This window comes from Manacus vitellinus, unplaced genomic scaffold, assembly GCF_001715985.3.
Source record: "Manacus vitellinus isolate BGI_N305 unplaced genomic scaffold, ASM171598v3 scaffold_5_pilon, whole genome shotgun sequence".
NCBI lineage: Eukaryota > Metazoa > Chordata > Aves > Passeriformes > Pipridae > Manacus > Manacus vitellinus.
Window position 1 is genome coordinate 42,354,079 of NW_021940682.1, and position 14,245 is coordinate 42,368,323.

The following is a 14,245-nucleotide window of genomic DNA, read 5'->3' on the forward strand; positions in this document are numbered from 1 at the left end:
CTCGCATTTTTGTCCCTTCCCTCCACTTTATACTTTAACTCAATCCAAATCTCACTGAATGAGCAGGATTCAGTTTTGGTCCATCACTAACATCACATTGAGCTGCTCCTTTCATCCTTTTCATCTTGGAAGACCTTACCTTGGGCTCAATATGCTAGTGCCACTGTCCTCTGTCAGACCAGCCCTGTCCAGCTTAGAACATGGGCAAAACAGATCAGTGCTCCACATATGGAGATGTTCACTTAAAATTTAATGTCCTAATTTTAAATATAAATACAAAAAGCCCAGTAGAGCTAAAGTATACGTGTTCAACCAAGGGCATCCTAGCTGGTCTTTCAAGGCTGACTTCAGTCTTCTCAGGGTCACATGAGCATGTTGCTTCCAGTCTCAGACCCACCACTTAGATCACTTTTAGTCCTTTACTTCTTCCAGTACATAAAAGTGTTTTCTTCCTGTCCCTGTGAGGCTCTTAGATTTGTGCAGTAGTCTGTTGTTTCCTCCCTAGCTGATTACAGCTCCAGGAACTCCCTGAGTGTTGTTATTTATTCTGATGAAGTGTTCTACCTTGGTGGGATGTATTTTGTCTTGATCTCTCTAGAAATAGGAATTTCACTCAACAAATTAAAGCATCTCAGGTTTTGCAGTCATGATTCACACGTGCAGAAGACAGATAATATAATCCTCCTGAGTGTACTGCTAAGTGAACTCTTGTATCCCATTGACATGAATGTGCTGGATCTTGTAGGAGAGCACAGTGTACAAAAGCACATAGCAACTGAAAAAATTAAAATATATATTTCAGTTATGTTGGCAAAATAATGGCAGGGGAAACAGAGTTAAGGAATGTGCCTTAGCTATAAAGTCCTATGGCATAATAGCTGTTGTTTCATTAATATTTACAATGTGGAAAAGCTCTGCAAGATACTCATCAAAAAATGGTCAACTAAATATTGGCTAAAAAACAAGGTAAAAAAAAATTATCTTTACAAGTGGACACCTACAGAATTTTTTTTATTTCTATTCTTTTTTATGTTTTCCTGAAAAGAAACTTTCAGTGGTTGTGCTAATGAGTTAGGGGGAAATTTTGAAACTTGGAAACATGTTTCAAAAGAGTTTTCCTGATATATGTCTACTAGAGTTCCAGTGATATCCTGAGTTATCAATAATATTTCAAGGGTCAAAATTATACATAAACCAAACCAGAAAATGATTTTTCAAACTACATGGACAGGATGACAATAAAACATTCTTTACTTGGAAGAAAAAAAAAAAGGAAGTGTTTTCTAATGGTTTAAACTCTTGCTGTTGTGTGACGTGGTTCAATTTCCTAAATCTAAACCCTTCTCATGGTTTCATTGAGGATATAACCTTTCAACGGGAAATTTTTTGTAGTTCCTTTGTTCTCCTTGGTATGAGAATGTACAAGAACATTTTTGCAAAATGTGGACTTAAATTCAACCTGAATATTGAATGTTTGTATAGTTCCAATCAAGTTCTACAAACAGATTTTTCAGATCATGTCTAAGAAACCTGGTCCTTATAAAAGAGTAAATTACACTAATAAAGCCTTTATATGCAACACATTATTATGTCCAAGCCATTAGATAGTACAGCTATCTCCAGAGAGACTTTGAGCTCTGAAGTGTATGACTGGAGCCAAACCAAAACAGACGCTGCCTGTCTGCGATGCTATCATCATGGCATACTGCCTTCAGCTTAGTCACCAGTAGTGAGGGAAAGTTCTCAGACATTTCTCCTGAGATTAGGAAGGAAGACCTCAGAGCCAAAATAAACAATGGAGGAAATGGTAGGACCAGCCATCCCTAATGTACGTATGAGCCTGTCTTTCCCCTTGTAGTTCCAGACAACTCCTACCCACCACCTTTCCTAGACCAGCAAAAACTCCCCATTCCTGCCCAAACAAGACAGAGAGCAGCTGCATTAGTATTTCAGAGATTACGTGCTAGCAACAGTTCTAACAATCTACATGGTCTGTCTGTAGTACACAAAAAAATTACAGACAGACATAAGGATGCCTTCCAGATATTTTGAGTAGCAGAAAGTTGTCCACAGTGGTTGCTAGCACATTATGCCAGTGGATGTGCACTTTTAGGCATGTAATTTCATGCAAGTAAAGCCTCTAAGATTACTGGAATGGCCAGAGAACTAAGATATAAATAAGAGAATAAAGATATAAATAGTGGCTATTAAGTAATTACTAATTTGGATTTAAATTCATAGAATCATAGAATATCTTGAGTGGGAAGTGATTCAAAAGGATCATCAAATGCAACTCCTATAATATTTCTGCTGGAAAAAGTGGAAAGGAGAACTGGGAAATGTAACTACTTTATTCAACAGAAATTTCCAAATTTCCAAAAAGAATCCTTCAGGCTTTTTGTTTCAAATTATCCTTTAGAGGGAAAAGTTGCCTAACTTTATAGGCAATCTTCTCTCAATAATAAAACTGATTTTTTTTTTCTATTCTGTATAAACTGTATTTAGACTCTAAACTATGAATTTCACTATGTTCTAAGAACACAATTCCTCTAAATCAAAACACCTAACATCCATACCTGGATGCACTGCTCTCCACAAAGGAAACAGAAGTGTATCCCAGATTACAGAGGTTACAGGGGTTTTGTGTCAGTCAGAACACTGTGAGTCTCACCCAGTCCTGCCCTGATCTCCTTTTGTGACGTACAATTTCCGTAACTTTAAGTGCTTAACAACCATTCGTAATTATCTGATATACTATGCAATTTTTTTTCCCTCCATATCACCCATCGAGAGATAGAGCCTCTTTCTTGTACATTTCAGTAAATAATGTATGAAGACTTGATGTTCACTGTTGTTTTTCTCATCATCTCTCTCCTTTCTTGTCTGTTTTGCACTGTAATTCTTAGAGACAACATCAAGTGTACAGTCATAGGATAAAAACATAATAGCAGGCGATTATATGGAAATAAATAAATTACAATATTCAAAGAATGAAACTAATTTCAGGAAAGAAAGCTCTGTGGTTGGCTGTGTTTGGAGTCTGAGTTCAATTTGATTAGCCTAGTAATATGCTGATCTAGAAGATGAGCAGAAATGGGGTAGCTAATGTCTAATATTTTTGCATTCTCCATACATTCCAATTAATGAGATGGAAGATTAACATATACTTACTGAGATTGTGGTTATCCTTTTTTTGTCTCTCCTTTGCCATTGCTCTTGTATCTGCTTCTGACAGAAAGTAACATTTATTAAAATAGTTCTTAAGATGAAATTTCAGTACTTCTTTCACCTTTCCAAAATGGCCTCTTGTCACAAAGACCAGACTTCCAGTCCTTTTACTACATTACTATTATTAAAGCAGATAATAGGCAAATCTATATTCTACCAATACTAAATTTTGCACAAGCTAGCAGGGTGCTTAAGCTCTTTTTATTGCACAATATTTTTTATTTAGGAACATAGAAATATCATGGAGGGGTATTTTTCTCCAATTTGCTGTATTTTACATCAAGATAAACTTACAATACACTAATGTGAATATGGATTTTCTATATCCCATAATGCAAGAGTTAATCAGATTTGTAAGATATTGAACAAACTCACTGTTTCCTCTGAGTGACACTAATAAACTGTACATGATTTTTAGCATTCTTTGGATTAATTGAATGCAACTTTTAAAGTTCTTAATCCACTAATATAGATTTACCTTGAATAGACTTATTGTAAAGTTTTAAAAGAATCATTTGTTCTACCCTAGAACAAATTAAAAGGATGATAATTTATTTATACTCTGGGTCAGGAGCCAACATGTGGAAGAATATACTATGTTTTCTAAATATTAAGGTTTATTAGAAGTATAATGTTCATAAAAAAAACAGAAGAAAAACCTGGTTTCTGAGCTTCTAAACACAAGAACAGAAAGAAAACATTTCTTCTTGCTCTTTGTTCTTTCTCTTAAACAAAACTACAAAGTGCAAAATTCTCAGGAATTTAATTATGGATATCTTTTTCATGGGTAAGATTTATGCAACTTTTAAGAGACACACTATCACTTTTGCAATTATAAAATACTAAAATCACAGAGTTCTTTTACCTGTGAGTTCCCTTTTTACTGGTAGATTAGCTGGGCAAGAAGCATTTGTGAGACTCATATTGGCTGGTGCCATTCCCTGGTCACTGTTATATATATCCAAAATGCTGCTAGATAGCTTGAGGAGTATAGAAGGAAAGAAGAATAAGAAAAATAAGATAATATTAAAATAAGTTAAAGACTTAAAAGATTAAAAAAAAACCCACATAAATTCAAGGAGCAAACATCTTTGGATGTGAGTCTGGTGCTCTATAGAAGGAGATGTATATATGTGTCTAAAGAGAAAGTTTACCATTCTGTGGTATTAAGTATAAATTATATACCATTCTGTGGTATAAAATTGAAAGCAAAGGATCACAGCCTGCCACTGATCCACAAGCAGCTTTCTAGGTGTTGTGAGTGGGTTTCAGATGCAAAGTGATGGCAAGATATAGGCTCCCATCTCTGCTTTTCAATTGTTTCTATACTATATTCTCTAAAACCATGACTGCATTTCAAACATGAATTAGGTTGAAAGTCAAAATCACCTTGCTGATTTTGACATACTCCTCAGTGATTTTTCACCACATCACTAAACTCTGAATTAGTACTTCATACTGTGCCTGGTTTAGCAGTATAAAGACTCAGGGACCCAGTTATATGCAATAGTTAAAATTAGAGTAGACAGAACATCGAAGAATATGCTTTAAGGAAAGAAACTGTGCTGTTGTCAGGATAGGCCAGATAACCTGATGGTTTTAACATGCATAACATACTCAACCACGTATACCAGTATCCTTATTACCTTCAAAATTTTAATATAACATTATTTAATAAACCCATAGAATGCACCCAAAGAGAAGTAAGGCTAAAGTATGTTTCTACGGATTTCAGATAATTACATAAATATTACCTTTACTTGAATATTTTTACATATATATAATAACTGTAAAATATGTAAAAGTTTAGTAAAGAACAGCTCAGGCTTTGCTCAGTTTCAATGACCCTATAATTAAGTTTTCAGCATTGATCATTATCTTATATATCTTATTATTTCTGTAAGTTCTTGTGAAAACAACTATATGAAAACATCCAAGTCCAGATTCACAAAAAATTGATTTGTATTCTTCTTGTCTTCTATGACAATTTTATTTTATCATGCATATAAAATTTGTGATGATATATTTGTTTTCTTTTGTGGCCAACACACGTGGACTCAGAAATTGAATTTAGGTCCAGCTGGCCAAGACAACAGGAAAAAAAAGAAAAAGGATTAAAAAGTGGGTGAAAAAAGTGGGTGAAAAAATGTGGGTAAAACTACTGACTTTAGACAGAAAGGCGTGAAAGGAAATTATGAGCTAGTAAAGGAAATAGTTTTTCATAGACAAGCAAACGTTGTTAAAGATATGCCCTACAGCCATGGATCCTGAAACACACCGGAATTTTCCAGGTAGGACACCAAGACACCAAACATAATTATATTGGTAATTAGCTTATTTTATACTGATAATTTATTTTTTTGTAGAGACTGTGAGCTTCACCACAAGTTATTTTGAATGGAGACAATTTCCCAGTTACTTAGTGTGAAATTGTTCTACAGCAGTTCTGCCTGTATTTTTATATTAAATCTGAAATTTTAAATGTTTTAATTTTAAATACTGATTTTATTAAATTAACTAATAACTTTACTAGACCATCTGAGATCCTAGTTTAAATTCCCCCAGTTCTATTTCATACAATTAAATGAAGCAATCAGAATTCTTTTTGAATGTACATAAATAGCATGCTATTTTTAAGTAGATGTTTATTACTTAAGAAAACTGATAATTCTTGAATACCATTAAAAATCACAACACTAAGTCAGTTTTAAAAATCTGCTTACATATTTGACCTCTCAATGAAAATATTTTTTAAAAGAATGTTTGGAATTCAGATGAGTATTACTCAAGAACAAGCAATGTGCAATAGGTAGGATTTGAATGCTAAGAGTATTCACACATTAAGCACCTTTGTTTCATTCCAGAGGGGTAAACTGACAAGTATTACAGAATTCACTGCAGCTTTACCTTTGCATTTCCTTTGTTCCAGTGATAGGATATTAGCTCTAGACACATATTTAGTTACTTCCTACAGTCATGTAAATGAATTTGGCTTATTGAAATGATATGAAAACAGAATGACATAAAAAACTGAGAGTCAATGTGACCACTACACTCATTCCAGTGGACTTCCAATAGGGTTGTTATATGACTTAGGCTACTGTTTTTGTGAAATACTAGGAAATAGTAACCCCTGAAAATAATATAACCTAATAAATAATCTAACAAATAAGAAATGCATATCTATCGTATTTTGCATATTTCATTTCTAATTTTCAAACTATAGTTCACATTTATCCTTGAAAGATAGTTAAATCTCAACAGTCTGTTCACAAAGGTGTGAATTTAAATGACAATGTCCAAATCCAAGACAAAAGGTCATGAAAGGCCTACTTAACTGTTAATGAAAAAAAAACAAAACCAACACACCTGAAAGTTCAGAATTATGTGAGCATTCAAAAGAACATGAGTAAATTCAACCTAAAACCACAGGTAGACATTTCAGATAAATTTGATTACACAGTTGATGAAAGCAATTGCATGTAACTGCTGCCATTGTCTGAAGTGATAACAGTTCATATACCCTCTTCCATCAGCAAAACCACTGGGGCAGGGGCTGCAACTAGAAATTAATTGTAAAAGACAATTAAAAGTGTTTCTATAGATATATCAGCAACAAAAGGAGGGTTAAGGAGAATTTCCATGGTTTATTGGAAGTGGGTGGAAACACAGTGACAAAGGATGAGGAAAAGACTGAGGTGCTTAATGCCTTTTTTGCCTCAGCTGGAAGACAGAGAGCAAAACGAAGACCTCATAATCCAAGGAAAATGGTTATACCACTTAGACACACACAGATTTATGAGGCCGGATGAGATGCACCCAAAGGCACTGAGGGAGCTGGCAGAAGAGCTCACTGAGCTGCTTTCAATCATTTATCAGCAGTCCTGACTAACTGAGGAGGTGCCAGTTGACTGTAGGCTAGCAAATGTGACACGCATCTACAAGAAGGGCCAGAAGGAGGATGGAGGAACTACAGGCCTATCATCCTGACCTAAGTGACAGGAAATGCTATAGAAAGTTAGTGCCAATTGCACTATCAACTGCCTCTTTCTTTTGCAAATTTAGTAGAAATCAAGTATATTGTAGTGGACACTATGAAGGATAAGTGGATTTGTGGATAGGGCCACTGTATCCCTTTGATACAGTCTTCATTCACAGTTAGCCAGCATGAAAAATGTGCTATCTAGTTGTTTGGATGTGCACTAAAACTCATACACCATAATGCAATTTATTTCTTACAGTGTCATTTAAATGGGGAAAGTTTTTGTAGTATTGAGGCTTCAAATAGCTTCCAGTCTCACATTACAGGATATATCTATATCTATCTATCTATCTATCTGTATATATGTGTACATAATCTCACAAAGATCCAACACAATCTTACTACAAGTACAAATCATTTGCAATGGCACAATTATATGATATGTGTACAGTGAAGGTCTTACAATAAATTCTATAGCACTGTCAAAACTGATGAATCCCAAAACACTTTAAAATTCCAGCTGATTCTACTGCATCAAAAGCATGTTCTTGCTTTCAGTTTAGAGATGTGAAAACAGACATTTGGGTATGAAAATTCATAAGTCCCAGGAAATTACCCCGCAGGTGTCATAACCTGTATTGATTCACACCTGTGTTGTTTTGAGAAGTCCTGGTAAGTCACATAATTTCCAAACTTTGAATTCATGATACATATATTTATGTATATGGATCTGAGAATTTAGATGCTAGCAGCTTGTAAGGGATGAGTAGACAAATATTAAAAATAACAGAATATAATAAGGCATCTTTCCTACTTCTAAAATACAGCCAGCTTTGGAGAAAAGATCAACTACCTTTAGCACAGAAAATGGTCAAGTGGGAATAACCAGTTACAATGTGGTATAGGAAGAGAATAATACCATATCTAATTAAAACTGCAAGGAGAATTAAAGACTGTAATTAACAAAGTTAGCATTTGGCAAGGACACTGGGGTTAACATTCTTCCTTTTGTATAAAGTGTCATGGGATCTTCAATTCCTGTGTGCAAAGACTGGAACATGAGAATTTCCATTTATGGGGCTCAGTCCTGAAAGATGCTCAATTTTGAAGCTTAGACCAATTATAAAAGCAAACTTCAGCTGCAGTACCTGAGTGAGTACACCTCACAAGAGCCTGTGACCTTGTGCTTGCTGGCAGTGTTCAAGGCAAGTACTATGAAGGTCTAGTTGAAAGAAGGTTGTTACGTTCATACTTGGGTCTGAACTGCTATGCAGGCAGGAAAGTGTAGCAAATACTAAGGGTTTGTTAGTATGGATAATTGCCAATGGACAATTGTGATCACAGTATGCAGTCTCTAATACCAAGTTTTGGGGTTTTTTCTTTGAAGGAAACCATTACTAAGATATGAAACATACTACCTTATTAAGGTAAATAATGTAGTATTCCAAATCCCATAGCATGATAGCTGTTGGTAAACATCATGTTATTTCCAGGAAGATTTAAGCCATTTCCATACCTTCCAAGAGAAGGATTCTTAATGTGATGATAAGACCTATGGATACAAGTTGTCTGTGCCTGTTCATCTGTAGCCCCTAGAGCTCTATGTTTCAACAGTGTTCACTTGCATGATCACATATTATTTAAGTATTTTTCCATTTTGGCTAATCTTTATATGATGTGTTTGCCTCACGCTAACATTCAAGTCTGTAAGGATCATAGCTCTATCAGAATCAGTGTGGCACAGATAGAGAATATCAGTCCAACCCTTTTCCAAAGTCAGTTAGACTTTTCTTAATTTAAAAATTCTGTTGAATGTGGTAATGCCCAGTCTGGACTAGAAAACATTTCATGGATATTGGGTTCATTTAATGTGTTATCACATAATCTATTTCATAAGACAATAATATTCTAAGATCAATTAGGTTTTACATCTCAAATATTTTTAATTTGAGTATGTTACAAAAGTTGAATGATTGGAAGCTATTGTCAGAAAGCTTTCCCTTTATTTCCATTTGCAGACAAATTTTGTTTTGGTTTTGTGTTCCTTTAAGACATATAGTTCATTGTTCAACATCCCCATGTGACTACTGTGAGTGAACATAGCTCCCTTAAGAGTTTGCTTTGCTAAATAAAACAGGTCATGCTCCTTTAGACAGAATTCCCATGATATTATATGTACTAACAAGCCTCTCTCTACCTTTCCTGCTTTGAATTAGTTTTTCTGAAGGGTGGACACCTTTATCTGTCTAGAACATTCCAGAAGTTTTGTGTTCAGTGAATCTCACAGTGAATATTTCCTTATGTCTCTTGGAAATATGTCTCATGATGGATACTAAGATCATATTTATCTGTGTTTTGCACTCCCATCATTTTGATGGCTTACAGTTATCCTCTGGGCAACTAATATAACCAGATCTTTTTCTGTCATCTCCAGTTAATGAGCTCTCAGCTTACTGCAGACATTTCTGTTATTAGTATTTGAATAAATGACCTTGCACTCAATACTATTACACTCCTTCCATTTAGACCATTCTGTCATCACAGTCTTATATTCTTACATAATTCTTCCCCTATGATATCCTCATCCTCCTTTGTATTGGCAATACTTCCTACTTTTGCTACCTCAGTGAATTTCATCAGCATAAATGTATTTTTATATCACTAGTAAAAATATTAAATAAACTGAGGCCGAGGATTGATTGTTGGTGCACTTCGTTAATATCTTTTATTTGCAGAAAAAAATCTTTATAATCTCTTTATCTTGCTCCTTAACCTAAAAACAATTCTGTTCGGTTACTTTTTAGATAATCTGTGTTGAATTTTACTAATATTCATTCATACAAGAAGGTTACAATCAACAAACCTTGGATGTGCAGGACTAACAAGAAAGACTAATTCCAGTAGGAAACAGCTCTCCATATATCCAAAGGATGCCAGTAATCAAGGATGATGGAGGGTGTACATTTTTAAAGAGCAGACACCACATGTCTCCTAGTTGTCAAAAATGGCTAAACTCTAGGATAGCAAGAGCTTTTCACCAAAGGTATCTGGACTGTCCTAACAGGTCAAAACAGTTCATCAGCTAGCCTGCTTTCCCTTGAGGAACCTGCGAACATACAGCAGAATGGACTGTCCTATTAGTGGAGGCTTATTTCCTCTACTGTTTCTCCCAGAGCCTTACTTCTTCACAGTTCCACTCAAAAGCCCACATGTAAGATCAGAAGGGTCAAGATGTGCCAGCTACAGAGGTAAGGACCAGACTGTCTCTATCAGAGGTCTTCATTCTGCCCAGGTCAGAAGTGTCCATGAAAAAAACAAGTGGGAAGCATATTGCAGAAATAGTCCTGCAGAAACTTCCTTTGCTACTCTCTTTTCCAGTCCTAATAACTGCAGACACATAACCTACGATGTGTGCCTGCATGCCTATGTTTCCTGCAGTAAGAGAAGTATGGCACGCATCCACAGCAGCTGCAGTGCAGTACAGACCATTCTGAGGATCATTGACCCTATTACACTTGATCAGATTGCCTGTACTGCACCAGCAGACTCAGCAAACTCAAGTAACAGTGAACCACAACACATGCTGCTTTACTTGTCACAAGTTGAGACTATGCAGCTGCCTACTCTGAAAGGCTGAGTACTGCATCTGCAAGAGAAAATTTCTTTCTGTGCTAGATAAAAATTGGTACTTGCTCAGACTGCATCAAAAACAAGATTAGTGCAATACTTCATCATTTCCCACCCCTAAATACATCCCAACTTCAATCATGTTTTCATGAGCTTAGTTGATAGCATCAGTTCCAAGAACAGTTTTGTAAAATGAGGCTGCTTCCTCTTCTTAGCCCCAAAATATGTTAGCACCCATCTATTTCAATGTGGTTCTTTCTCATTCATTAAAAAAAAAAAAAAGGATTTTGTAAATTTTTTATATTCTTATCCCATATATGCATCCCAAATATAAAAATCTAAACTTGGAATAGTGTCCACAGTTCATTTTACGCATCGAGTAAAAGTTTGTTCAGTATTTGTGTTACTGGGGTACAAAACATAAGAACACAGTTAATTGCTTGTCATGGCTTTACTATTTATTCATGATAGGTAAACAAAACATTTTTTCTGTCTTTCAAGTTCACAGATTGACATCAAAATGTGCACTGAATTTGACCAAATAGTGGTTGATCAATAAGCGTATATTAATCCATCCATCGAAAATCCATTTGCTAAATAGCAAGATATGGTATAGAGGGTGTTTCCAAGTTTAAACAGTAGGAAAACTGGGGTAATTCTTGTATCTTTAATGTGTGTTCCAGTAAATTGTGATTTTCATCTTTTCAAAGATATTGCAGACAGGATGTGCAAACTTGTGAGTCAATGCAAGTCCTGTGCTGAGAAGACTAGGGTTCAGCCTCTGGCTTTCTTTTTCAGTTGCTGTGCTACTTGAAGAAAGCTGAACATAAGCTCTGTTATCCTTTCTATTTGCAAGGATTTGTTTACACTCTCAGTTGCCAAAGAAGTTGTAGTACACTGGTTTTGAAGTCTAGAACAAGAAGATATCATTCACAGCTAAATGTTTTAGGTCCTTTTGTAATTGCAATACGAAATACTTATATTTGAGAATATATGGTTTTCAGTAACAAATACTCAAATGTTCTAGTTTCTCTTTTTATTATCTAAGGAGAACAGCAGAAAATTCTAGCCTTCTCAGGCTTGTTTTCATTTGAATAAATTGTATCTTATTCTATATTTATCTTTAACATGGTTCATAATTACAGACTCCTCAACCAGGGACTTAATGTTCAGATATATTATATTACATATTATATATTATGCATGAAAACTGGTTCATTTTTTATCTTCAAATAATGATCATCAAGCTGGTTCATTATTCATCAGAGAAAAATGAACTCTGTTCATATTCCCAGTCACAGTACCTTCCTGCCCTGATCATATACGTACAAGTCCATTGTCTAGATAAATGTCTGATCAAATATGACCATGCAAAGGAATTTTCTGGAGAATCAACCCTTTGCAGGAGATATCTTCTCTTTCAATTATTATCTCTTAATCGTATGTTTTTAGATATTCTTGGCATTTCTGATTATAAAATTAGCATAACACACAGTCCAGAAGTAAAGTGATGCTCTGATTATGTCATCATCCAACATCCAGCTGGAAATGGGAGTACTGCCCACTAACCCCCAGGTTCTGAAACCTAAAGATGACAATTAAATGACAGATCTGTTACCTGTTTTACTAAGATTGTTTCACTAGTAACACCAGCTAATGTACTAATTCCTGGTTCCATCTGACTTCAATTTTGCTGGATACCATACATAAATGCATATACCAAACCATTCAAATTCTTCCTCTAAAAACAATGACCTAACATAAGCACGAAAATACAAAAAAAGTGAAAAATTGAGGCTGAGGAAGAAGGGAAAAAGAGATTTTTTTTCAGAATTAGAATATGAGGCATTTGCTCATATATATATATATATGTATGTGTGTGTTAATATCTCTATTGCCAGTATTTATAATATATATATATGCTTTATATTATATCCTCTTAGATTTCACTTATCATCTAAATATCTGAATATATTACAGTAAGGTATTTACTGATTTTAACGACCCAGTGTGTTCACATGGATGTACCATGCAGAGTTCAGTTTTGATTGAAACTCCTTGGTGTAGTGGTTGATTTCAGATATTTTCACAAATGCTTATTTCTAGTATAAATATAATAGTCAAATACTTCATAAACTACTGCACACATATATTAAAGGTCGTAGAAGGCCTAGGCTGATACAGAAGGAAGTGCTAAGAAAACCTATTGTATTTTTCAGAAGTTTGCTTCTCAAAATGGACTTCAAAAAATCTGGATTTTTCTGCAAGTTAGCTTTATCTTGCAGTAAAAAGCTTGACTGCACTTGGAGAACAAAATGGCCATTGTTGTTACCTCTGAGTATTCAGTCTTTTATTCAACCTATATAAATGCCATTGACAGAAATTCATAAAGTTTATTTCCAGAAGTGACTGTAACCTATACACTGAGGACCCCAATGAGCTTAATGTAGCCTTCTTTATTCCCTGTTGTCTCCTAGGGACTTCAAGTCTTGCATTGCTGTATGCAGACAACAGCATGAGACATGCAGCAGAGGCTTTGGGATATGACAGAATCTGCTTGGTGGCCCCAAACAGCAGGAATTTGCTTAGAATTAGTAAGGTATGAATATTAGGAGAATTAGAAATTTGTTTTAACTATCCTTTTCACTTACCTCTGTCCAATAAACATTAAGGTCTGAGATAAAGACCATGTTTATAAGAGATACTTGTATACAAACAACTGTATATTTTAGAATAATACTTTAATTTCTGTCTATTTACCTTTTAACAAGAGAAAACCAAAGAGGAATTTTCCCTTCAGTTCAGAGTTATGGAGTCTTGTCTCCCTTTAGCCAGAGACTTCTACCCCCAAAATAGAGAAGGGTTAGTAGACATTGGCCATGTTAGAGTGTTAGAGAGAGAGATTAAGTATTTGGGCATTTTGCATAGCTGTTGAGTGCTGCAGCTATTTAAAAGTGGACCACAGTTCTTCTCCTGACCCAAAGTAATGTATGCTGTGTGCTATGAATACCTTTTCTACACCATAAGGTAAATTTCAGACACTCATACCTAATCTATTTGGAGAATTTAGAGCAGGCATGAGAGCTGTACACTGCCCATTTCAGCCTCAAACTACTAAATTGTGTGAAATATCAAAAGAAAACCTTTATCTGACATTCATATGACATTCAAAACTGCAGAGGCAGTGTTAACAAAAGACACCTCCAGTTGCAGGAAACTAGCCTGAATTCTCCACTTGTGCCTTTCATTGTTAGTTTTTTGCAACTGAAGCAACTGAAAGACACAATTTCCTAACTAGTATTTTTATAGCATTGAAGAAAGACAAACAAAATATTTGCTCACCAGTTTTATTTTTGAGGAGTCTATTATTTTCTCAATAGCTACTGACTGTTCCTTCTCCTTCATTTT

At 35.0% G+C, this 14,245-nt stretch overlaps 1 protein-coding gene across 2 annotated transcripts in view; it reads right to left on the reverse strand.

The window, feature by feature from the left end:
* The window catches only part of TFEC (transcription factor EC), an 87,873-nt gene that overhangs the window by 11,026 nt on the left and 62,602 nt on the right, over positions 1-14,245 (reverse strand). Inside the window, exons 4-5 of one of the 2 annotated variants that reach the window (XM_018080247.2) lie at positions 4,094-4,208; positions 3,172-3,228 (exon numbers count right to left, since the gene is read on the reverse strand). In XM_018080247.2, the coding sequence (XP_017935736.1) occupies positions 3,172-3,228; positions 4,094-4,208 (172 nt within the window). The remainder of the gene's footprint in view (positions 1-3,171; positions 3,229-4,093; positions 4,209-14,245) is intronic. The other variant, XM_018080248.2, reaches the window with a different exon arrangement.